General features: G+C 34.5%; 1 protein-coding gene and 1 long non-coding RNA gene across 4 annotated transcripts in view; one reads left to right on the top strand and one right to left on the bottom strand.

Moving 5' to 3' along the window:
* sif (guanine nucleotide exchange factor still life) overlaps positions 1 to 24,051 on the bottom strand; it is a 376,406-nt gene that overhangs the window by 109,896 nt on the left and 242,459 nt on the right. For all 3 annotated transcript variants that reach the window (XM_017637645.1, XM_017637652.1, XM_017637660.1), the window contains exon 9: positions 15,586 to 15,700. In XM_017637645.1, the coding sequence (XP_017493134.1) occupies positions 15,586 to 15,700 (115 nt within the window). The remainder of the gene's footprint in view (positions 1 to 15,585; positions 15,701 to 24,051) is intronic.
* LOC108381260 (uncharacterized) lies at positions 1,714 to 23,991 on the top strand. Its single transcript, XR_001849614.1, has 3 exons — positions 1,714 to 1,833; positions 10,215 to 10,217; positions 23,979 to 23,991. It is a non-coding gene; the product is annotated as an uncharacterized LOC108381260 (long non-coding RNA).

Genomic DNA, 24,051 nt, shown 5'->3' with positions numbered 1-24,051 from the left:
AACGTGGCGGGACCCAAACCCAGCGCACGCGAAGTTTTACGCCTTCTCACTTTAGCTCGCTCCCAAACGGGTGTTTGGTTGCTACCCAGAGGATACGTGGATATAAATATCCGGACGTTGTGAGCTGCGATTTGAACCGTACGCACAAGAATCGGTTCTGGCCACTCCCAGGTGAATGGCAGTCAAAAGTTTTCCACTTCTGCGCACGGAACCATCCTCCAACTTTAATGTAGAGATGCAAAAAAAATGTAGGAACAGGTCTGAGAAAATCCCCTCCTGCGCACCACAAAAACGTGTTGTTGGTCGAAAATGATGGTACACCTATCTTAGAAAATGCACTATCTTCAGTATAAAGAATAAGATTCCATCGCGAAGTTGTATGTAAATGAAAACTTTAAAATGATGTACTAAAAAAGGTAAAAATAACCACTTATGATTGTCGTAAGTCGCGTGTGTAAAGTATACGCCCCGTAGCACCATATGCGGTAACCTTACACGTTTACTACCTGAACTTAAGTCATCTATATACTTATTTGTCCCCAAAACAAATTTGAACGGAAATTCGCTCCAAAAAACATCCCTGTCCCCTGTCGGAAACAACAACAACCATAAAGGAACTTATTTATAAAAGGTATTTTTCTGTTACCAAACGATATCTCCTTTAATATTTGAAAAAATTTAGTGAATGATATCTCAGTTTGAAGGGGGGAAGCTCGTGTACAAGCTAAAAATAATCACGTTGTTAAAATTTAGTTATTTATTAAAAAAATGGGGGATTTAAAAAGCTGAAAGCATTGCATCCGATCAATAAAGCGCAATATCTGCCATAATACTCCATCAAATTTAATGTTTGAAACACCATTTTGAAGAAAAGCTTCACTGCTAGATGTAAAACTTTTTTATTAGTGTTGCCACCCGCTTAAAACTTGAGTGACTAAATATATATTGACTAAAAGTTTGCATTGCGTTCAGTGAATGAAAGGCATTTAAATACACACATAATCGGAATTAATAATTTTGAAGAGAGTTGCCAACTATCTAAAATAATAGATCGTAATAGGCGTAACTCATCTGAGTCTCGGACCTCACTATTTGGGATGAGATTTCAATGGTTCCCAAAGAAGCACTAAGCGTAGTACTAGATCGATTTTTGGAGGCATAATTAATAATAGTTTCCCTTTTGTTTTGGAGGCAAACTCGTTCTGTTTAGTAAAGACTACCATCAAGTGTTATCTGTCATTAGACATGGCAGTAGGACTACCATCGTTGAAAGTTCAGCTAAAGGATCGCCTTTATGGCGACAGGTTAAACTCATAAGTTGATCCGTAATATGCGGACATGTTTTTACTGAATGGCTACTCTAATCATGTATTGGCGATTTAGAAGTTCAAACGGAGTACTCCAATGAAGCGATTAAATGTTATTCAATGACGCTCAAAACAGCGCTCGCGCGGGGGGGGGATCTCTTTAAAGCTCACTGTAGATTTTATATGGACGCGCAGAGAGTAAAAGCTCTCTCTATGCATAACTGAGTTAAACATTCTAAAAATGGAATTATTAACAAAAACCAACAAAACCAGCAACCACATGATCTAGTTTAATTAGCACTGGAATAGCTGCGCTTGATTGTAGTTGGCTTCACAAATGAAAAAGTGGAAAAAGCAACAAGAATTCACAAGGCGAACTTAGCACGGTGTATAGGCAACTGGCTGAGTCAGCTAGGGTCGTTGCAGCGAATGCCACTGAAAGAAGTGTGATAAGGAAATGTGGTAATTTCCGACATAGCTATCAATTCTACCATATTTTCAAAATTGTTGTTGCTTTTCCACAATAGTTTGTCATCAAAAACGGCCTCAAGCTCAATAAAAAATTGTTGAATATTTTGAAGTACCTTATATTATTACAATTAAAAAATCATAAAATTTCAAAAATTACAAATTAGCTGCGACAGATATTTGGTGGCACACTCTTGAAACTTCATAGATATGCTGTATTTGATGCCAACTTCCGTTGCCTCTAATATTAACATTCTATTTGAAAACTTCCCAAAGTTATTAAAAAAAAAAACAATTATGCTTTCATGAGTGACAGTGAAAAATGCGTCTACAACCCCTGTTTGTATATAATACATGTGAACATAAATTAATAAACTAAAAAAATAAATCATATACATATGTGTATACAATAAAAGAATCATAACAAATATGAGTAATAAGATTAGAAACAAATTTAAGCACATTCCAAATTTTGTCATTGAATTCAATGAAACTATGCGTACATATCATAACATTTGCATTCTTATTGACTTAAAATTGTTAGACAGTTTTGTTAATAAGTTCCATATAACCTAAAGAAAAATTTTAAACACTTTAAAATTCTGGTTCGAAGTGTTTGACGTTCAGCATCCACTGTACGTAGGTGTTACTCTGAAGTTTCATGCTAAATGATTATGTGAAGCTTTGACGGACATTGCCGTGAATTTCAACTCCGATTTATGCGAAACCGCATTTTGTAATATTCCGCACTTACATATTTTCTAATTCAATGTACACTACAGTGGATGAGTACTTGTGTTTTTGACACATGCCTTATGTACGTTTACGAATACCGTTGAATTTTGTGTGGCAAGTGGTGCAGTTGTGGCTTTTTATACTCGGTGCTCTACCTTTGTTGCTGACGTTGATTGACGCTAATAATTACAACGATATTTATTGCAATGGCATTTATGGCAGAAATTAAGAGGATTTGTATTTTTTAGTGAAGTGCGAGTCAAATTATTTGTTGACTTCCGAAAATAACCCACTTATCATAATTTTATTCTCCTAGTCACAAAAATTAATAGTGTGGAGAATGGACTTTTATGCTTAAAGTTGGTTGAATCAGAATGGCGTTAAACCGCCGAAATCATTGGCCAATAGATTGCGAACAATCGGAGGATTTTCAGATATGTATTGTGAAAATTGGTTTTTCATCAAAATAATTAAAATTTCATCGTTAAAATTAGTTAATTAGTTATTGTATTTGAATCCATAACGGTTTATGTATACAAAATACATTACTTTATTTATTACAAAGGTCAACAATTAAAAAAAATAATTGGTGCCGAGTCGTCGTTAGAGGTTTTTCATTGGGTGTGCATTGAAAACAATAAAAATATTTTTAAATTTTCTCCTATGTTTAGTTTTAAACTTAATTTCAGCTTTGCATATTGGCTGCAAATTGATTTTATTATCATGTTTTCTTCGCGTAGAACTTGGACCACTCTAAAAGCTCAAACAGACGGCAGCGTTAATCCGGATTAACTCGGACTTAATCCGGATTAACTGCAGTTTGTTACTGCGCTTGTTCTGCTATAGTCAGACCAAACCTTACGTGCCACCGCACATGTCTCGTTCCATGACCTTATTTTCCCCCAAAAGTGAAAATGGTTTTCTTACATTCATCCGAGCATGCAAAGAGGAATTATCATTATTTTCAAATAACTAAGAATGTGATGCCCCAGTTAAGAATTCTATCCAAATGTGCAGAGAAGCTATACCAATGGAATTTGAAACCGAAACTAGTAATGTGGATGTACGCCGCGCTCTAATATGGTGGCCAGGCTTAAACAAATAGTAGCATGTTCGCATATAACTTGAGCACCAAAATCATGCTCTTCAGAAGCACTTGATATTCTTCTCAATATGATACCCAAAGGAAGTTGTGTGGTGAGGCTCTGAGGATCGGGTCTGTGTGGAACGAAGATCTTTGGACATAGAAAATATTCTGAAACAAATTAAATCCACGGACCAGGCTTAAATATACAGGTACGGCTCCCATTCAGAAAGAAATCAAGAAGATGTCAAGTTTTTGATAGGGAAGCCATCTTTATTTATACACCTTGCGGTCCCTCTAGAATTTAATTAATTCTATATCCAGAAGAGCTGCTAAAGTATACTGCTTCATGTGCAGTGAGTTTCGATGTCTAAAGCCAGACACTGCAGACGGCAAAATATATGCGCTAATATTTGCTATCAATTTATTCTTTTGTATCTCAAAAACTTTCATATTCTTTGACCTAAACCAAAGCTCTCATAAAAACTATATAGTGTTTTCCGTTAGGCAAAGATATTGCTAATGGCAATAATAAAGCATTCCCACGATACAGTTTTGTCTTTACTGCAATTTCACATTCTATGGCTTCGTTTATATAACCACAAATCTAACTTCACAAAACAAAAGTAAGACAAAATAATTAAAATTTGATAGCAGTCTAATTAAGAGCATCCTAAAATTTGCAATTAAGTTTATTTTTATTTTATTTTAAGTTTTCTCAATCGAGAAATAAATGAAAGACTGAAGATATAAAATCCGTCTTTTTCAAAATTTCAAAATTCTGCTAAAAACCCATGTTATACAGGCCTACTTATTTTGTGCTGGTAATAAAAGTTTTGTAACTGGTAAGTAAAGTTCTCGTTTCCGTTTTTGATAATCATATTTTTTAAACCTTTCGGTTACAAAATGTTCAGTAACGATAAGAATAACGCTTATACCGAGTGCATAGAATTTGTGCGTTTTACATAAAGATCTTAAAATTTTTTGTAACCCTCTTCAACATGTCTTCGAACTAAATCTGTCTTAAACCCCTTCTTGTGATATATTTTTTTATTTTTTTATTTAAAATCTATTTATTTATTTATTAAAGTCTATGAAACAGAAATTTCTTACATACATTGGAGCATCAAAAAAAGAACATTCGTATACATAATTTTACCTTATTCCCTTAATTCTGGCTTAATTTCAGTTTTTAAACACGTGGCAACCCTGATACATGTAGTTTGGAAAATATGCTTCCTCGACACCATTTTGATTGATACCCATATTGTAATATATTATTTTACTTGATATATAATTTTAATTGAATTTAATTTTAAAACAGGTGACAACCTTCTTCAATCAACTCAAAAAATATACACGTTTGGATTGAGATTTCTAAACACTCTTGCATTTTGTATAATTTAATTGAATTCGGCTTTTCAAGTAGGTGGCAACCCTCTTCAAAATATTTCAAACTACAACCTTATTAAACTCCTTTGTCTGACATCCATATTGTGATACATAATCCAACTACTTAGGCCCCTTAATTTAAATAGAATTTGATTTTTCAAATAGGTGGAAACCATTCAACACGTAGTTTAGAAATAAAGTCCTTTCAAGCCCATTTAGATTGATACCCATATTGTAATATATCATTTCACACAGGCGGCAACCCTTTTTATACGCCGGAATAATATTCTAATGGCCTTATTCATAAAAAATAAAGTAGCTTTATAAAAGGTTTATAAGTTGAAAATAGATGACAACGCCAATTTATAAAGCTCTTTAAACTTAGTTATCTATATCTATATCTATACTAATTATATAAAGATAAGTCCTTTTTTTGTAACAGGTAATCTCGCGAACGGCTCGTCCGATTTTCATGAAATTTTGAATATAAATAGCTTTCGGTAACCACCATGTTTTAAGCTAAAAAAATCGTATTTATGGTCCGATTTGCTCAAAATTCGGTACGTAGGTAGCTTTTTGCCTGGATAAGCTTATAGATTCCTGTTTTCCAATTTTCATGCAATTTCGAATATAAATAGCTTTAAGTAACGACCATATCAAGGGGCGAATTCGTCACTAGGCAAGATTTTTTTGCGCCAATCAGAAACAACGGATACTGTCAAAATATAATTATAATATATAATATATCTCAACTAATTTATATTTGGAAAGCCGTTTTTTAGTTTTCGCAAGGCTGAGGAGATCGGCTGAACCGTTTTTTTTGAAACTGCCACCTGCCGCACGTGACCCAAGGATGGTTTTTGACTAAAAAAAAATATATGTGTAAAGGGGGCGTGGCACTTCCCATACAAACCGAATTTCTCATGCTACATATCTCTGAAAGTGTGCATGGTAGAGTTTTGGAAATTGGTATGGAGATATACGAAATCAATCGCATACCCTTGGAGAAAAATTTTAGCTATTGTAAAAAGGGGTGTGACATCTCCCATACAAACCGAATTTTTCATACTGCTTATCTCTGGAAATTTTTTGGTAGAGTTCTAGAGTTTTGTATGGAGATGTACGAAATAAATCGCATACTCTTGGAGAAAAATTGGAACTATTGGAAAAGGGGGCGTGGCATCTTCCATACAAACCGAATTTTTCATACTGCCTATCTTTGGAAGTGTTCATGGTAGAGTTCTGGAACTTGGTATGGAGATATACGAAATCAATCGCATACTCATGAAGAAAGAGGGCAGCTGTTGGAAAGGGGGGCGTGGCACCTCCCATATAAATCGAATTTTTATACTGCATATCTCTGAAAGTATTCATGGTACAGTACTGGAACTTCGTATGGAGATATGTATATAGTTGAAATCAAGCCCATACTCATGGAGAAAATTTGGGCTATTTGAAAAGGGGTGTGAGGCCTACAAACGTACCGACCTTTAGCTATCTTTCAATGTATTTTTTAATTCTTTGTAGGCGTGTTTGTGAGTGAAATCCTCTTAAATGGTTGTACGGATTTAACGAAACTTTTTGTGTGTGTGAGTGGGTCTCTGGATGGTTTAGTTTCACAATTTAATCCGACAGTTGGCGCTGTAGTTGAGTTATTACTAAAAATCTTATTTATGATCCGATTTGGCTAATGTTTTAAATATGTATGCAATACTATTGCAAAAACGTGCTGCCAAGTGGTGCTGAAGTCGAGCTATTACTAAAAATAGCCAAGTGAGAAAAGGGGCCGTGAAGGTCAGATTAAATCGACCTGTTGCACCATTGAGTATATCGAACGCTCCTGCGTTGCAATTGGCCCAATGGATGTGATTTTCCAATATTATTATGCGTTCCAACTTTTAAGGTATTTCGTCTGAAATAAGAATATGTATATTGCATTTCAGTAGAACAATGATTCGCACGGATTTTGAAATTGCCACCAACTATACTGTAAAGCTTCTAGGACATTCACTATAGAACCGGGTCATTGTTGCCGCCTGGGAGTGAAGAGGAAAAAATCTATTTGGCTTTGCGAATAACCGTGCTATGAAATGCCGAACAACTGTAGAATTTCAAGAACTTCTTCACGGATATAACACTTTCCTTAGGTTATTTAAAGCGGCAAATGACCACCAAACCATAATCTTAGAAGACGAATGTGCCAATGAAAATCGTAAACGTGAGTTGTTGGTGAAAATGTTGGACCAAAAAGTTTCAATAAAATATATAAACATTTTGGGCGGGACGAAGTTCGCCGGGTCTGCTAGTTTTTTTTATAAATAAGGCCATAAATGTTTAAACTAAATGTTTCTTATAATTTTTTCGTTTGACACCACTGTTTGAATTTTTCATATCGCTTGGCAATAATTGATTTAAATTCGATTTTTAAAATAGCTGGCAAACATTTTCAAAATATTTTCAAGCCACAGCCACATATATTGCCACATAAATTTCAAATAAAGAATTACCTTAATCCAAGCTAATATTGATTTTTTAGGCAGGTGGCAATCCTCCTCTATGAGTATGGAATGATTTTTTATATCGCCATAGCACGTTCCAGTTCTCTACCACAAATACTACTAGAGATATGTAGTATAAAAAATACCGTTTGTGTGGGAGGTGCCACACCCTCTTGACTGATGAATATAAAAGCTACCCTACGTACTTATGCTTGCATATCTATTGAATGGGAGGGAAAATTGTTCACTATATTAAAATGTATTCACAAATATACTTTGTAATGTCGAAATTCGCTACACACTTAAACAACTACATCCAATGTGGTAAAGTATTTCATTTGGTTTGTAATTAATTCATATCTTTTTGCCTAAGTTTCGCCACTTAAGCATCTTGGGTTTCTCCAATGGATACTTAGGAAATATTATGCACAATTAATAAGAATTTTATGATGTGCACGGACAAACACAATCGCGTGAATGAATTTTATTAAATAATCAATAGCGACTATTAACACTAGCAAGCAAAAACAAAATTACATGCTTACGTCCATTGTTGAGTCACAAGGGAGCAATAAAGTCGTTGTAGCAATAATTGAGAGGCTTGGTAACCAAGCGTTGCAGCTATGAAGTTCCTTAGGGATTATGTAGTTGCATACGTTTATACATTTGCACAATCGTAAGAACGAAAAATGTATGTATGTATGTATTTATGTGTGGTTTTTGCGTGTATATGTATATGTTTGCGCACTCATGAAATATGTTTGTTCAGTCTATAACAAATTAACGGTCCTATTAAATATTTACTGGCAAAATTTATTGCCAAAAGTCGCTACCCCTTCTAATAGCGGCGATTCAAGTAGAAATCGTAGAATTGGTTTCATGCCAATGGACTTGCTTTAAAGTGTTACAGGGCACAAGCAGAAATCATTGCAACAGTAAGGTTTCGTCACTAGACACGAATAAAGGCGCGTCTGTATCTACACTGACGGGTCCAGGATGGACTGCGGTGTAGGGACAGGGGAATATTCCGAGGAGCTTGGTATCAATCGGTCCCTTCTGCTGGCAAACCATGTTAGCATATTTCAGGCTGAAGTTCTGTAAAGCCTGTAGGATGCTAAATAATAATAATGGTACTAGAAAAGAGAGAGCGGTTAATTACTAGGGAGTCAGGTAGCACTCCTGGCTATATAATCTACTGTAACCAAGTCCAAGCTAGATTTATCTAGTGCTGCAATAGGCGACATACAGTGGCGGTCAAAAATGGATGAATGGTGTTTCGTTTTTAATATTTACAATGTGTTTCAAACTAAATATGGTTCATGTTTTAACAAAAAATTTATAAATCACACGTTCAAACTTAATATAGAACTTAGAAAAATTCCACAAATTTTTATCTAAATTTCGAGCTTTATAATCAGAATTTTTAGAAATGTTTTGGGCTTTGCAGTTAACATACTTATAAAATTCTAGTAAAATAAGTGCAAGTTTTAGCGGCTAAAAAGCTCGCATTGATTTTTAAATTTTTTTGTTTANTGTGCATACACTCAAGAAGCACTTGTTTCAGCGCCAACCATTTCCGTTGCATAATTTCCATGTGCAATTTCCGTTGAATTTGCCAAATTACTCCCAACCAACCAACCGCCGCAAAAGAAGTTTCACTTCAAAAAAATTAAAATTAATTTTTTTTCNGCATTGATTTTTAAATTTTTTTGTTTAAATATTTTTATTGAGCTTTGTACCACGATTGTTTATTAAGAAAAATTTAAAAAGCAACAAAGTCTAAGCGGTGGCAGTTATAGCAGCTATTTCGGAGATCACCACATCTCCTCATCAGACTTCTTTTTGCTGAAGTCTAGAAAAGTCTGATGAGGAGATGTGGTGATCTCCGCTGCTATAGCTGCTATAACTTCTACCGCTTAGAATTTGTTGCCTTTTCAGTTTTTCCTAATAAAAAATCGTGATACAAAGCTCAATAAAAATATTAAAAATAAATTGTTAATAAGCCACAATAACATTGACATTTTTTTTTGTTTGTTTTGCCGTAATTCAATGTTAAAATGTTAGCTAGATCCTACGGCCATAAAGATTCATAGATATGTAGGTTATTTTAGCTAAAAAGCACAAATATAGAGGGTAATGTATGTCAAAATGTGCAAACAATTGTTTGTCCATATATTCTTGGGGCAGTGTATGTATATTAGGGTAGTCTGTAAATGTATAAATCACATTTTTAAATCAGATTTCTTAAGCCCCAACCCCTACAACGATGCTACTATAGTCGAAGATATCACAAATAAATTTTGGTCTCGATCGGACCGTGGCGTTAAAGCGTCTCGCACAGGAGCAAGGTTCAAATTCCTCTATGGAGACTCAAAAAAGTAAGTGCGCCTTGGCCACACTGGAGAAGTGAAACTTACGTTACATATCTATTTTGTGTAATTACCAATATGTATACATACATACATACATCTGCTTTTGCTTTGTATTATTATACTTTTTGTATTTTTTCTATTTAGATCCCACCTCTACCCCTGTTAATTCTTACAACATTTATGTATGTTATTCTGTTTTCCTTTATCTTCATTTTTATCTTTATACTCTGTCGAAAACAAAATGGATAGCAACATCCAACATAATATTGATAACAAAACCAATAAAAATATCGATAACAAAATCGATGACAAATCCGATAGCAAAATCGATAATGATATTGGTAGCAAAATCGATTAGAAAGTCGATAAAAATATCGATAGCAAAATCTATTAAAACATCGATAACCAAATCGATAACAGGATCGATATTAAAATCGATAAAAATATCGATAATAACAACAATATCTTTAACAAAACCAATAAACATATCGATGACAAAATCGTTAAAAATTTCGATTACAAAATGGATAAACATATTGATTATTATATCGATAGGTTCCGAAAATATCGATAGCACACACAGGTTGAGTCTCTGTGTCTCCATCTATATCCTATTCTCTATAATTACCTTTATTTTAATCTTTCTTCCTCTATCTCCATCTTTACTTTTATCGGTATCCTCATCCTCATCTTTATCTTTATATTTATCTTTGTTTTTACTTTTGTGTTTATACTTTTACTTTTTAAAGTGTTTAAATTTACATTGATCTTCATTTTTGCCTTTATCTTTACGCAAATTTTGTTGTTGTTTTTATTTTTGCCTTTGCCTTTCTCCTTTTCTTTACCCATCTACGTACTCCCCTTTACTTTCGTTCTTGTATTGGTCTTTTTCTAAGTGTTCTTCTTTAACCTTTTATTAGCAAGTTTTTGTTAAATTCATACCATGTGCATACACTCAAGAAGCACTTGTTTCAGCGCCAACCATTTCCGTTGCATAATTTCCATGTGCAATTTCCGTTGAATTTGCCAAATTACTCCCAACCAACCAACCGCCGCAAAAGAAGTTTCACTTCAAAAAAATTAAAATTAATTTTTTTTCATCTCATACCCAAAATCGATACTACCATAGTCGAAGATATCACATATAAATTTTGGTCCCCATTGGAGACGGTTAAGGCGTATCGCTTAGGGGGCAAAGTTCGGATTCCTCTATTGATTTTAAGGACCATCCCTATGTGTATATATACGTATAACCTACAACTTTTGCCGATCAATTTTTATAGCACCACTAACCATATACTAGATAAGTGCAAAAATCCGGTATTTATAGCCATTGGCTTTGGATACATTTCTAAACAGAATTAAACATTTATGGTTTCTTAACTGTTAATATGTCTACAAAGTCTGTTTGCATTGGTTAGTTTTTGGTCGCAGAAAGTGTTCATTTCAGCACTTTGTGACATATAAAATAAATATAGCATTTGAAATGCCAAAATGACCAATTTCTGCGACCAAAAATTAACCAAAGCAAGCGTTAAAAACATCAAAAATACAACTCGATAGGCGTTTTTCTCTAATAAATGTTGTTACTCAAATTATAGAACTTATGTATTAATTTTTTCAAGACAAATTTTCTGACGTCTTTTTAGCCTGCGAATGGCCGATTACTACTAGATATACATTTTCTTCGAACCTGATTCGCACCTTTCGTTACTCGACTTCTGCAGGAGTTACTTACATGAATATGTTATAAGTTTTCTGTTATCTATATGTAGGTTTGTATGAGTGATATTAACGCTGCATTGAAAAACATTGAGTACACTACTGCAGATTGTTGCTAGTGTTTCGATGGCAATTTCTTAGCGCACGATTTCAAAGTAAATTACAGAATGATGAAGACGTTTCGAACCCAATACAAGACAGACACAAAAGTAAACGGAAATTTTCTCAATGATAAAGTGTGCTGCTTGTTGGTTTGGTAACAGGTTCTATTTGTAAACAAGCACTAAATAGATATGTAGCTATGTAACTTCGACGTAAAATTCTAGCACATATTAGACTTTCTGCAACATAGTAAACGCTTCTGTGCTGGCAGTGAAAAAATTGCAGTTGCAATTGAATTGCAACATTTGTCTCGCTTTATATTTGCCCATTATTCCGTTGATTGGTGTTGTTGTTTATGTCAGTTGCATCGGTTTGTGTTAAGGAAGCAACAACTGTTAGATGTTGTTTTTTTTTTTTTCATTTTGTTAGAGGAAGTTCCCTTTATTCTTTGACATTGATGTATTGACTGGTTTTACACAACTTTTATAGATTTGATTTTCATTGCAGATTTATACAGTGATATTTTTATATGCACATACATACATACATTTGTACATTTGTACATGTGACTTAGACAGCCTTAATATACCAGGAAATGACAGTTGCACAGCTGTAACATTTTGTTCGATTTAACATTGTTTGGCCGAGTTGATAACGCATTCAGATAAATGTGTATATTATGCATTTCTTTGTACATGAGCGTCTTCTGATGCATACATATATGAATGCACTTAGAAATATGCACACATAGATATTTAAGGTTGTCAGAAAATTAAAATTTACTACATATTGCTACTGTTAATTGCATTGTATACTAACGTAATTACATGACGTGTGTAGGTCCATATACATATCGCATCTAAAGCGAGCTAAGTCAAAAATTAAATCGGGAAATGTAACTGCTTCTGGTGCATAGCAAAAAAGTAAGTACGCATGAGCTACACTGGAGAAGTGAAACTTACATTATCCACATATCCAGTTTGTCTCATAACCAATATTTATATGTACCTATACATTTGCTTAAGGTTGTATTTTATCTTTTATCTACCCTTTTCAATCTAATTACATTTATGTTATTCTGTCTTCCTTTCCCTTTACTTTTATCTTTATACTCTATTGCTCTTATAAGAGAAAATTTTTATAAATATTATTTCATCTTGGTCTTCATCTTTTCTTTTACCTCTTATATCTTTGTTTGTATCCTTTTATTTATCTATATATTCACTTGGATGTTGTTGAGGTATGATGACGTGATAAGACGCTACATACATCCACCAATTTTTTCACTTCTTGATATGTTTTCCCATTTTTAATAAGGGTTTTGATAATATATAACAAACCAAGTCATTAAACTTACTTTTTATTCCAAAAACTAAAACAGTTTTAATTGAAGTTTAGTTTTGCGACTTTATTTGTTCTGCGCTACTATTTCACTGCTCACCTTAAATCCCCTTCGCAACAGGGGATACTTCTAAAAAATTTAAACCGTAGCTGTTCAACGGTTTGAAATTTGCATAGAGTTAAATCATCCACTAGAGATGATAATTAAAATAAAATCTGATTCCAATATCGCGTAGTATGCGACATCAAAGGCATAATGCATCTCGCAAGTGCGCACTACTATATTTAGTGATCGTAACTGTACATATGTGAGGTGATGTCAGGTAATGCAATGCAACGTGATGTGATTTCATGTGAAGACATGTGAAGTGATGTCATATTCTGTTATATGATGTCACATAGTGTGTATCGATAACAAAATCAATAAAATTATCGATAAAAATTTCTATAAAAAGTATCGATAGAAAAATTGCTAACAATATCGATAAGTTCCGAAAACATCGATAGAAAAATCGATAAAAATATTGATGAGAATTTCGATAACAAAATCGATAGAAATATCGACAATAAGATAGATAAAAATATCGATTATTATATCGGTAAGTATCGAGAATCCCCAAAATCTCTAAAGTTACGAAATAGTTCCCAGACTGAGTCTCTGTGTCTCTGGGTTTTCTTTATAATTAACTTTATTTTAATCTTTCTTCCTCTATCTTCATCTTTACTTTTATCGGTATCCTCATCCCCACCTTTTTCTTTATATTTAGCTTTGTTTTTCGCCCTTATATATGTAAGTAAAGTGTATAAACTTAGCTTGATCTTCATTTTTGCATTCATTTTACGCATCTTTGTTTTGGCTTTTATTTCTACTTTTGCCTTCATCCTTTTCTTTATCTATTTATGTACTTAGCTGTACTTTCATTCTTGTGTTGGTCTTTGTCTAAGTCTTATTCTTTAACATTTTATTAGCATGTTTTTGTTAAATGAATACCATTTGCATACATTTTAGAAGCACTCGATTCAGTCCCAACCATTTCTATGAGCAAAATGCGTGTGCAATTTTCATTGAATTCGCCAATTTAACTACTCCCAACCAACCATCCGCCGCTAAAGAAGTTTCACATCAAAAAATATCTGCATTCATTGGGGTAAGTCCTATGCATTGATTTATGCAAAAAAAGGACTTCTTTTGAGTTGATCGCACTTTGGATCTACATACATACATGTGCGATATGTACTTACACATGTACACAACTCGATTCAAAAACACTTATTGTTGAATATTTATTAAGTAAGCAAAAAGCTAGATTTTAAATAAATAATCTTCTAAAACAACAAAAACCCTAATGTACACTTGTGAACAGCTAATTAAGTCATCAACTTTTTCACCAATTTCGGTTACTTTTCTTTTGTTTATTTAATATTTACTATTTTTCCATAAAAGACTAGCTCATGATATAACAAACACTGTTTAAATCCACATTTCAAAAAATCAAACAAACAAAAAATCTATCTAGGGCAGTATTGTTCGTTAGTCTAAAAAGTAAGGCGCACACTAATGTGCATGCACAATTATAAATTTCAAATGCTTATAAGGCTGTAATTTACGTGCGCTGCTGAATGCGTTATCTCTCAGATAATTTACCATAACATTATCAGTAACGGCATGGACCAAGTAAAATAAAATAGTAGAATAAGTTGGTAGTAGAAGAAGTTGGTCGAAATATGGCAACAAATATATGTAAATATGTATGTATGTATTAAGTTTATATATTTTAGAAATCATAATTTGACCGTCTGTTTAACAATACACGCCTTTGTTTTGAAGTAGTATTAACGAATAACCCTCCTATAAAAATATATTGGGTCGTATTAATAAAAAATGGCTTTGCTCCAATTTGAAACAATTGCTTAGTTTTTGAGTATTTGCTCAGTTTCATATGATAGAAAACTTATTTGAGCATTTGCTCTGTTCGAAAGCTAGCATATGCCCAGAAAAAGGAAATAAAATAAATTTGTCAAAATTTTATAAAATTAAAAATAATATATAGTTTTCTTTTTTAAGCAATTACATCTAAAAATTAAATGAAATCGAGAAAATATTCTTCTTTTTAAGGGAAGAGCATCTAAAAATTAAGAGTAAGTTAAATTAAGAAAGAAACGAAATTAGCTAAACAACAGGAAAAACTAAGAGTTTGTAAAAATTAAATGGAATTAAAAAATATATATTTCTCCTTTCAATGCAAAAAAATAAATTGAAACAGAAAAAAACCTCCGCTACCCGAGGACTGGAACCCGGATTAGTTTTGTACCTTAAACGAAATTTTGTATCTCAGTTGCTCACAAATGCACATTAATATTTATGTATGTATAGGGGCATTCACGATCCGATGCATACTGTCTGGCATGGTGCACAGATAGCATGATTGTTGTTGTTTCATGTGTTCAAACACCAACAAAATTAGCCAATCATGCTATTTATACTATCTATGCACCATGCTAGACAGTATGCACCGGCTCGTGAATACCCCTTATGTATTTGAGCATGTGTCACTGCGACTTACCGCATCATCATGCATAGTGATTGCTCCTCTTGCAGTACGCTTTCCAAATACATCATATCCAAGTCGGATACAATAGCAGCATTGATCACCATTATTTCGTCTCCCTTGATAATTCCTGTAACGAAAATGCATACGTACATATAAATGTGAAAACAATTGAAGAATAAGGTAGCGGAAATCTGTATGGAGATGTGACATACTTACATACATACATGTATGCACACATATATGTATGTAAAAATATACATATACATATCTATTTTTGCTTGATAACATAGAAAAGGAAACTTCTATGAATTTTTAGCCAAGAACAAAGACGGCATTCGACAGCTGGCAGGCAGGCGAAAGAAATGAAATCTAATAAAAAGCACAGACACATATGTATGTACCTATGAATAACACATACATATGTACATATGTATAACGAAACTATAATATGTAGCCACTGTTGTTTTCCCTTGTGGGTTGCTGAAGAATACCTTGTTATACATTGTGTAGATAACACCTCATAAAAGTAAGTAAGCATGTACGCAGTTCTGTGCAACGCTTTCCTTTTGTTCTGTTGCATCGCATAACAGTTACAATACAATTGCATGCACGCGAAGTTGATAAGAGACCAAGCGACTGGCAAAATGTCTTGTAAATTTCACACGGCAAACGCTTTAAAGCGCATACTTGTTGTCACGCATTCGAACGAATGCTCAAGGAAGCATGAAAAGATGTACAACAAATATGTATGTATACAAATCGAGTCCTACTACTCATACTAATATGCAGTGTAATCATCCGCATGGAAGTAAAATCACAAAGGTAAACTAAAGTTTGCAATATTTCCACAACGGTGCCAGTTTTGTGTTATTTTTTGGTGTTTTTGCACTACCTCAATTTGACTCACAGAATATTTGAAGCAGTAAAAAAGGCTATTGCTGAGAAGTAGCTAAGTATAACGGCCTTTGGTAGGAGCACTCAATTCTTTAGTTTATCAAAGAAGATGGTAAGATAATGTACGAAAGACTTTGAGGTTGCACATATCCTAGTTCTTGTTCACCTTTCCTTGAGCTAATACAATGACCATTTGTACTTAGCAAACGGTGCTCCCATCGACACTTCCTTAAAGCTTCGATCCATCCCATTACCAGTGAAGAAGAGAGACAAAGCCTCGGATGAGGCCTGCTTCTTTTATAACGACCACGGAAAACGTTCGAACGACTATGATTTGAGGGAATGCACGTGGAATGTCTGGACACTTAATGGGGAAGGTGGTTCTGCCTGGCTGGTAGATGTCCTCGTGATGGCCCTACGCCATCTAATAAATGCGTTGGAGGGGCAAGGAAAAAATGTATGGGGCCTTGCGACATCTACTACAGTTGCCATGAGAGAGAGACTCCGTCGCCGAGTACAGTCATTTACTCCGGTGGACAAGCGTCTTACCACAATCCGCATCAAAGCGAGATTCTCTCACTCATCTGCGCCCAAAGAAGGACGAGCCATCCAAGGATCTCTTCTGAGAGCACTTGGAGTGTACATACGAGTGCTGCCCCTGTCATGATGTAACAATTGTTCCAGGCGAGTTCAATGTCAAGGTGGGTAAGGAAAGGATCTTTGGCGCCACCGGCGGAAAACACAACCACCACGACGAAACGTCTGACAACGGACTGAGGCTGATCGACTTCGCCGGGGCCCGAAATATGGCCGTATGCAGTACTAGTTTCATGTATGAAAAGATCTACCAAGCTACTTGGTTGTTTCCAAATCGAAAAACGAGAAACCAAATCGATCTTGTAGTGATAGACGGAAGGCGCGTTTCCAGTGTTTTAGACGTACGTACACTGCGAGGGCCAAACATCGACCCGGAACACTTTATTGTTACGACCAAGATACCTCCCGTTTCTGCGCCGCATAAAGCTGTGCCCAACAATGAAGGGAAAGCTCAACGTCGAAAAGCTGCAATCACAACAGACGGTCAATGCATTCGCCCCTCCAGCCGAAGAACAGTCTGCTTCTTTAAGCAAGTCTGAAAGAACAACTGGTACGATGAGGAGTGTCAAGAAGCTACGGATAATAAAGATGCTACGCTGCGCTCGAGCGTAACGCGAGCTATGTGGGACCGCTACAGGAAACTGAAGAGGTTGAAATGCTGGCCGATAGGAAAAATGCCCGATGTGTTAAGGATACAAAAATTAATTAAGGGAACATTTTCAAACCATTCGTTCTTTTGCATAAAAATAAATAATAATAATTCTACAGAGTTCGTCCTTTTGAACAGAAAAAAATAATAATTCCACAGAGTTTTGTTTTTAATTTGGCATCCATATTATTATTCGATATTGAATTTAATATTTTAAATAACACTGGTCTACAAATTTCAACTTTTTTTCTGCGAATAAGACGGGACCTGGTGTTTCTGAACGGATTTTTCGTGCTGAACACGAATCCGGGGTCAAAAATGTCCCATCACGTCACGTTTTCGAGAAAAAAGGGGTTGAAACCCCTAAAAACAGCGTTTTTGGCCATTTTCGAAAAATTATAGAGCTGAACCCTGACGTGGTACAAATTTTGCATATATCAGAAATTAAAGGCTAAACCGTGCCCTTTCGAATGAGCCCTATGCCGAATTGATCGCGTGCACCCTTAAAGCAGGGGGTGTATTTGTGTTTAGGGGTGCAGGAAAAATTGATCACAGAAAGAATTTAATCTTAAACGATCATAGAAAATTAATAATGCCAAGGTTTTAACTATATTAAAAGTCGCTGATTACGAATCTGCAGTTAGATTTTAAAAATTTAAGATGACGGGTCGAATATGGTGGATATAAAAATTGGACTCCTAGACACAAATACACCCCCTGATCTAAGGGTGCATGCGATTAATTCGGCATAGGGCTCATTCGAAAGGGCACGATTTAGCCTTTAATTTCTGACATATACAAAGTTTGTAGCACGTCAGGGTTCAGCTCTACAATTTTTCAAAAATGGCCAAAAACGCTGTTTTTAGGGGTTTCAACCCCTTTTTTCTCGAAAACGTGACGTGATGGGAAGTTTTGGACCCCAGATTCGTGTTCAGCACGAAAAATCCGTTCGGAAACACCAGGTCCCGTCTTATTCGCAAAACCCTTGTAGACCAGTGTAATTTTTTAAATTAAATACTTCTTTGAAATTTATATTTTTATATTTGTCCGGGAACCTGGGTAGTGGGTTCTCTTTATGCGCGTTTACGGATATGAGATTATATTTATGCGAGTACCCGGAGAGGCGGTTATCCTTATCCGCGTACTTGAATAGCGGGTTATATTTGTCCGGGTAGCCAGGTAGTAAGTTATCTTTATATGGGTACCCGGATATGAAGTTATCTTAATCTGGGTATCTGGATGCGGGGTTATCTTTATCCGAGTACCCGGACAGGCGGCTATCTTTATCGGGGTACTTGAATAGCGGGTTATATTTGTCCGGGTACCGAGGTAGTAAGTTGTCTTTATATGGGTACCCGGATATAGGGCAATATTTATCTGAATACCCGTGAAAAGTTATATATATCGCAGTACCCGAGTAGGCAGTTGTCGTTATACGGTTACCTGATAGCGGGTTATCATTATCTGCATACCCGGATAGATGGTTATCTTTATCCGAGTACCCCAGTAAGGGTTTATTTTAGTACGGGTACCCGGAAATGAAATCTGCATTGTTAAAAATGTTTCTGTTAAGCTCCGACTGCGGCAATATTTCTGCTTCAATAATTATTACGTATAAGTGTTATTATGCGAGCATTTGAATTGATTAATAGTTATCTTCGAGCTCTAACTATAATAGGTACCATTACGTCGGCGCAATGAACTCTTCAGTAAAATACCGTGTTTATTATTTATAGATCCTTCTCTCTCTCATCAATTAAAAAAGATGTGTTAGTGTAGTAGGCTTCTCTCGCTCACATGTCCGCAAATCAAAAAGAAAAACTGAAAAAAATATCTTCTTTTGATTAGACTGTCCTCATATAAAAAATTAAATCAGGTGCATAGTTTTGTTACACGATGCAATTAATAAAATAATATACCCATATAAAGTTATGCATGATTCCATTATTAGTTCCTACAAGCGTAGCTTTCAGAAAGCATTGCTTTTGTATTGAGTTTTTCTATTACTGCTTCTAATAAGAGCTTTTGTTTCACAACTACACTGGTTGTCATTTTACTTTATTTTTTTGTACTTGTAAAGCTTATCAATGCAAATGAATTTATACACACACTTGAATATTCTGATTTTAATTCTTTATTTTTTTTTTTCGTTGCATATAGTTTACACCTGAATAGTTTGTCTTTTGAAAGCGTTTTCCACGAGTACTGCATGACACACAAAAATGCACTTGAGGAATTTGTGAGCAGCTCCACTAGAAAACTGCATTCATTCTGCTTTATATTAATGCACTTTTTTGTACATACTACTTGTAAGAGGCTTAGCTGTTGCTGGCAAATGAATTTACATCTTTTTGATGGAATCTGTAAGTTGCTCATGGATGCTTCTCATGCCCGGAAAGCTGTATGTATGTGCGGGGGTATATTTTTTAATGCTTCCACAAGGCACCTTTTCATGCTTAAGTCTCACAAAGAGTGTGCAAATTTGCGGTGTACAATGCGCTTTTGTTGGCAAAAAAATAAAGATGAGTGTTAAATAAAATCTTGAAATTTAATGTTGAAAGTGAAAATTCGTTTCGTCAGCTATAGCAACCATTCATTGCTTACCATCGTCATCACCTCTTCTTCGTACCTGTTCTACAGCAACTTCAGTTGCTTGGAATTCAAATTTAGGGTGCATTTTTAATTTTTGACGAGCTCGCAGAAAGTTTACGAAGGAATGAATGTGTATAGGAGCAGACTTGTGAGGGAAAATGTTTGACATTCCGAGCGCTGTTCATTTATGAGAACAAGAAACGAAAGCAAAGAAAGCGAAATGAATATGCGGGATGTCAAGGAGGATGAAATCATACACATGTGAGAGTACGAAGTCCTGTCATTTAATCAAATGCAAAAGTGTATATGGAACATACGTACAGACGTATATGTACCTGTGAATGTATAGAAAAATGTATAATCTTCAAGAAAGTACATCTATTTTTCTCTAATCTATACAACAACCCGGCAAACATTTTCAATCGACGGAGACTATCTTTTAAGAAATATTTCGACAACTTCAATAAGAGCAGAGCGCAACTTTCAACAAGGAATAAATTTTGGTTTGTAAGCACTTGTTTAGCTTGTGACAAGACTTTCAAAGGATATACGGACGATTTGTGAATAAAAGACTTTTACAACTCTTTCGAAATTTTCCGTTCGGAAGAGTACACATGTTTGACTGAACAATTGTAAGAAAGTAAATAATGCCCCCGTTAACCGTCTTTTCGTCTCAAGGACCTGTTACAAAAATAATCGCATCTTCTTCTGGAAGAAGCTAGGCTTCATTACTTCGACGATCGAGAAAACTTGCGGATTGTATTCTGATAGTATTTGAATATATTCATGGCAACTTTTTATTAACATTATTCCAAAAGATATGTATATCGTATACACACATCGATGTAGCTCAGCTTTCAGTTAGATTTGTTGATACAATTGATACAACGATCGCCAAATATTCTTTCGAAAGTGTAGTAAATTAAACGCTTTTACAGTGCTCTGCCAATTATCTCTGCTTTATTGATTTCCAAAAAGTCCACTTGTGCTGGACGAATCATTAAAAAAATATATGGTTTCTCCTGCGGAAATCTTTGCTTTGGATAGCTTCAACAGATTTAATAATTACAGTGGTATACTGCAAAAATGTTTATTCATGTAGAAATCCTCGGTGACTCCGAAAATCGAGATATTTTTTTTCTATGGATAACTTTTCGAGATATTTTCAATTTACCGTTATTCAGCTTTAAGAAATAGTGGTTTCACTTAATCACGTATATTTTACGAACCAATTGAATAATCGTAATATGAGATACGGGAAATGTAAGCAAATAAAATTCTCCATAAAACGTATATACATCACTTCATCATTTCTGAAGCCTCGTGTTTTTGATTAAGTGGAACCATTATTTCTTTTAAGCTGAATAACGATAAATTGAAAATATCTCCAAAACGTATGCATACAAAAATAAATTAACTCGATTTTCAGAATCAGCGAGCGGTTCTACATACAAATTGGATAGTGGCGTCTGGAGAACAAAATCAAAATTAAAATTTGTGATCCAGTGTTATTTTTACGATTTGTGAAAGACGACATGAATTCACACCATAATCAATAAATCATACCATTTTTAACCACATTTATTCAAAAATAATAAAATACTAAAACGAAGCTGATGTAGATGAGGAAAGTACAAAGATTAATAGCCTTATTCATTAAAAATAAAGTAGTTTTACAAAAGGTTTATAATTTGAAAAAATGTATGGAAACGCCAATTTATAAAGCATTTTAATCCTACTTTATTTTTTATGAATAAGGCCACAAGATTAGAATAGAATTAAAGAAACCTAAGGATAGTATTTACAAACAGGAAGGTAAATATGCATATGAAGAGAATAATGAAGATAAAGATCAGGATAAAGGTAAAGGAAATGATAAAGATAAAAATTAAAACATAAAGATACATGTAAAGATAAACATAAATAAAGACAAAAATAAAAACGACATTGAAAAGACGTAGAGATAAAGAGAGAGACGAAGAAAAAGAAAAAAAAATCGAAGAATGAGATATGTTATGTTAGGTTACGGTATGTTATGTTACGTTACGCTATTTTATATTATGTAATGCTATGTTATGTTATATTACGCCGTGTTATGTTAATTTATATTAAATACATAATGGTATGCAATGTTATTTAATGCTATGCTATGTTATGTTATGTTATGCTATGTTGTGCTATGTTATGTTATGTTATGTTGTTCCACGCGACTAAGCTCAGCTCACCACAGCTTTATTCACCACAGCCTTGTCCATAAAAATTAAACTAGTTTTAACCCTTTCGACCCCAATGTTACCTGTGGGTAAGCTCATGTTTCCGGGCCTGCAATCAGTGTTCTGTATATTTTTATTTTATCAAACGTAATGATAACTTTAGTCACATGTGTCTGGATAAAAAATGTTTAAAAAGTAACTCATTTGTAAAGCATTTAGTAGCGATATTTGCAAGAAACTGCATCAATATTGGCGAAAAGTTGTGCTACTGGCTTTGGAAGATGTTCTAAAAAATATTGGTTTCTTAATAGTTACGACAAAAAATGATAAAAATGTGAAGAACATATCATTAAGCAAATCATTATCTTTGATTTAATGCAAAAAAAGTTTCCGTTTCGATATTTTTTTAATTCCATGTAAAATTTGAGATTGCATAGCGCCCAAAGTAATGGGCGTGGCGTTTTAAAATTTTGTCCAGGTACTTCTAGAATGAAAATAACAAGATTAAAAACTAGACTAAAGTATTTATTTCACTGAAAAAAAAAAAATTGCTACCGAAAGGGTAAATAATGTTTTTTTCTCATTATATGCTTAAAAATATTGCACTTTAGGCGGGGTAGTGAAGAAATTTTGTATTTTCTTCTCCTAGTTTGAAAGCTTTTCTTGAAATCGACAAACAAAAAACCGAGTACGAAGTGCTGCCAACGTATTGTTCAAATAATAAGTATACTTCCTTCGTATCTATTCGGATTAACTGATAGCGAAAAAAGTCACAAAACTTAGTCTAGCGTGGGTTCAGTGGCACAAAATATTATTTTATTTTGGTATTGCATAAAAAATTATTACTATTTTTTCGATTAATCCATTTGACACTTTTCTTTTTCTTTTTCTATTTGGGACTTTTAGGCACTTTTCGATCCCCAATATGGCACCTTATAGCTATTAGCGTTGGCAGTCCTATGTACAAGTACAGGTTAGACGAGTATACTGCTTACAGGGCGTATGAGTTACCTGAGCCGCACTGACGCAATCTCTCTGGCCTGGAGTTACATATTTAAGTATATAGGATTGCCATATGGCGTAAATAGGTGTAAATCTTCTTCCGCGTTTTTGCTGAAGTAGTGCATGCACCTGTCGCCGTCTCAATTGTGGCTATCAACTTGCCACCTTTAAGCTTCAGCTGTAACACTTTTAACCTCAGCTCAGTCAGCCAACCGGTGCATATAAGAAGCCATTAACTCTGCTTACTTTCTGCGGCTGACAACGCTGCCACTTAAACGACTATAATAAAAATCGTGTTTTTCATTGTAGGTAACTGCAGTTTTTTTCCCTTAAAAAATGTATGCATCACATATTAAATATCTACATATGTATGTATGTGTATGAACACTAGTTAGCTGCCGGTACGTGAGAAAGCTCTGCATTGGCACTGATGGCGGCACCTTAGGTGAAAACTAGAGATTTTCATTTGAATAATCGCCTTAGTAGGTAACACAGTGGCATTTGCATTCGTAAGAAGGAAACTCCAGTGTC

This window comes from Rhagoletis zephyria, unplaced genomic scaffold, assembly GCF_001687245.7.
Source record: "Rhagoletis zephyria isolate East Lansing unplaced genomic scaffold, Rhagoletis_zephyria_1.1 Rzeph_scaffold_00133, whole genome shotgun sequence".
Taxonomy (NCBI): Eukaryota; Metazoa; Arthropoda; class Insecta; order Diptera; family Tephritidae; genus Rhagoletis; species Rhagoletis zephyria.
This window is presented reverse-complemented; position numbering and strand designations above follow the sequence as displayed.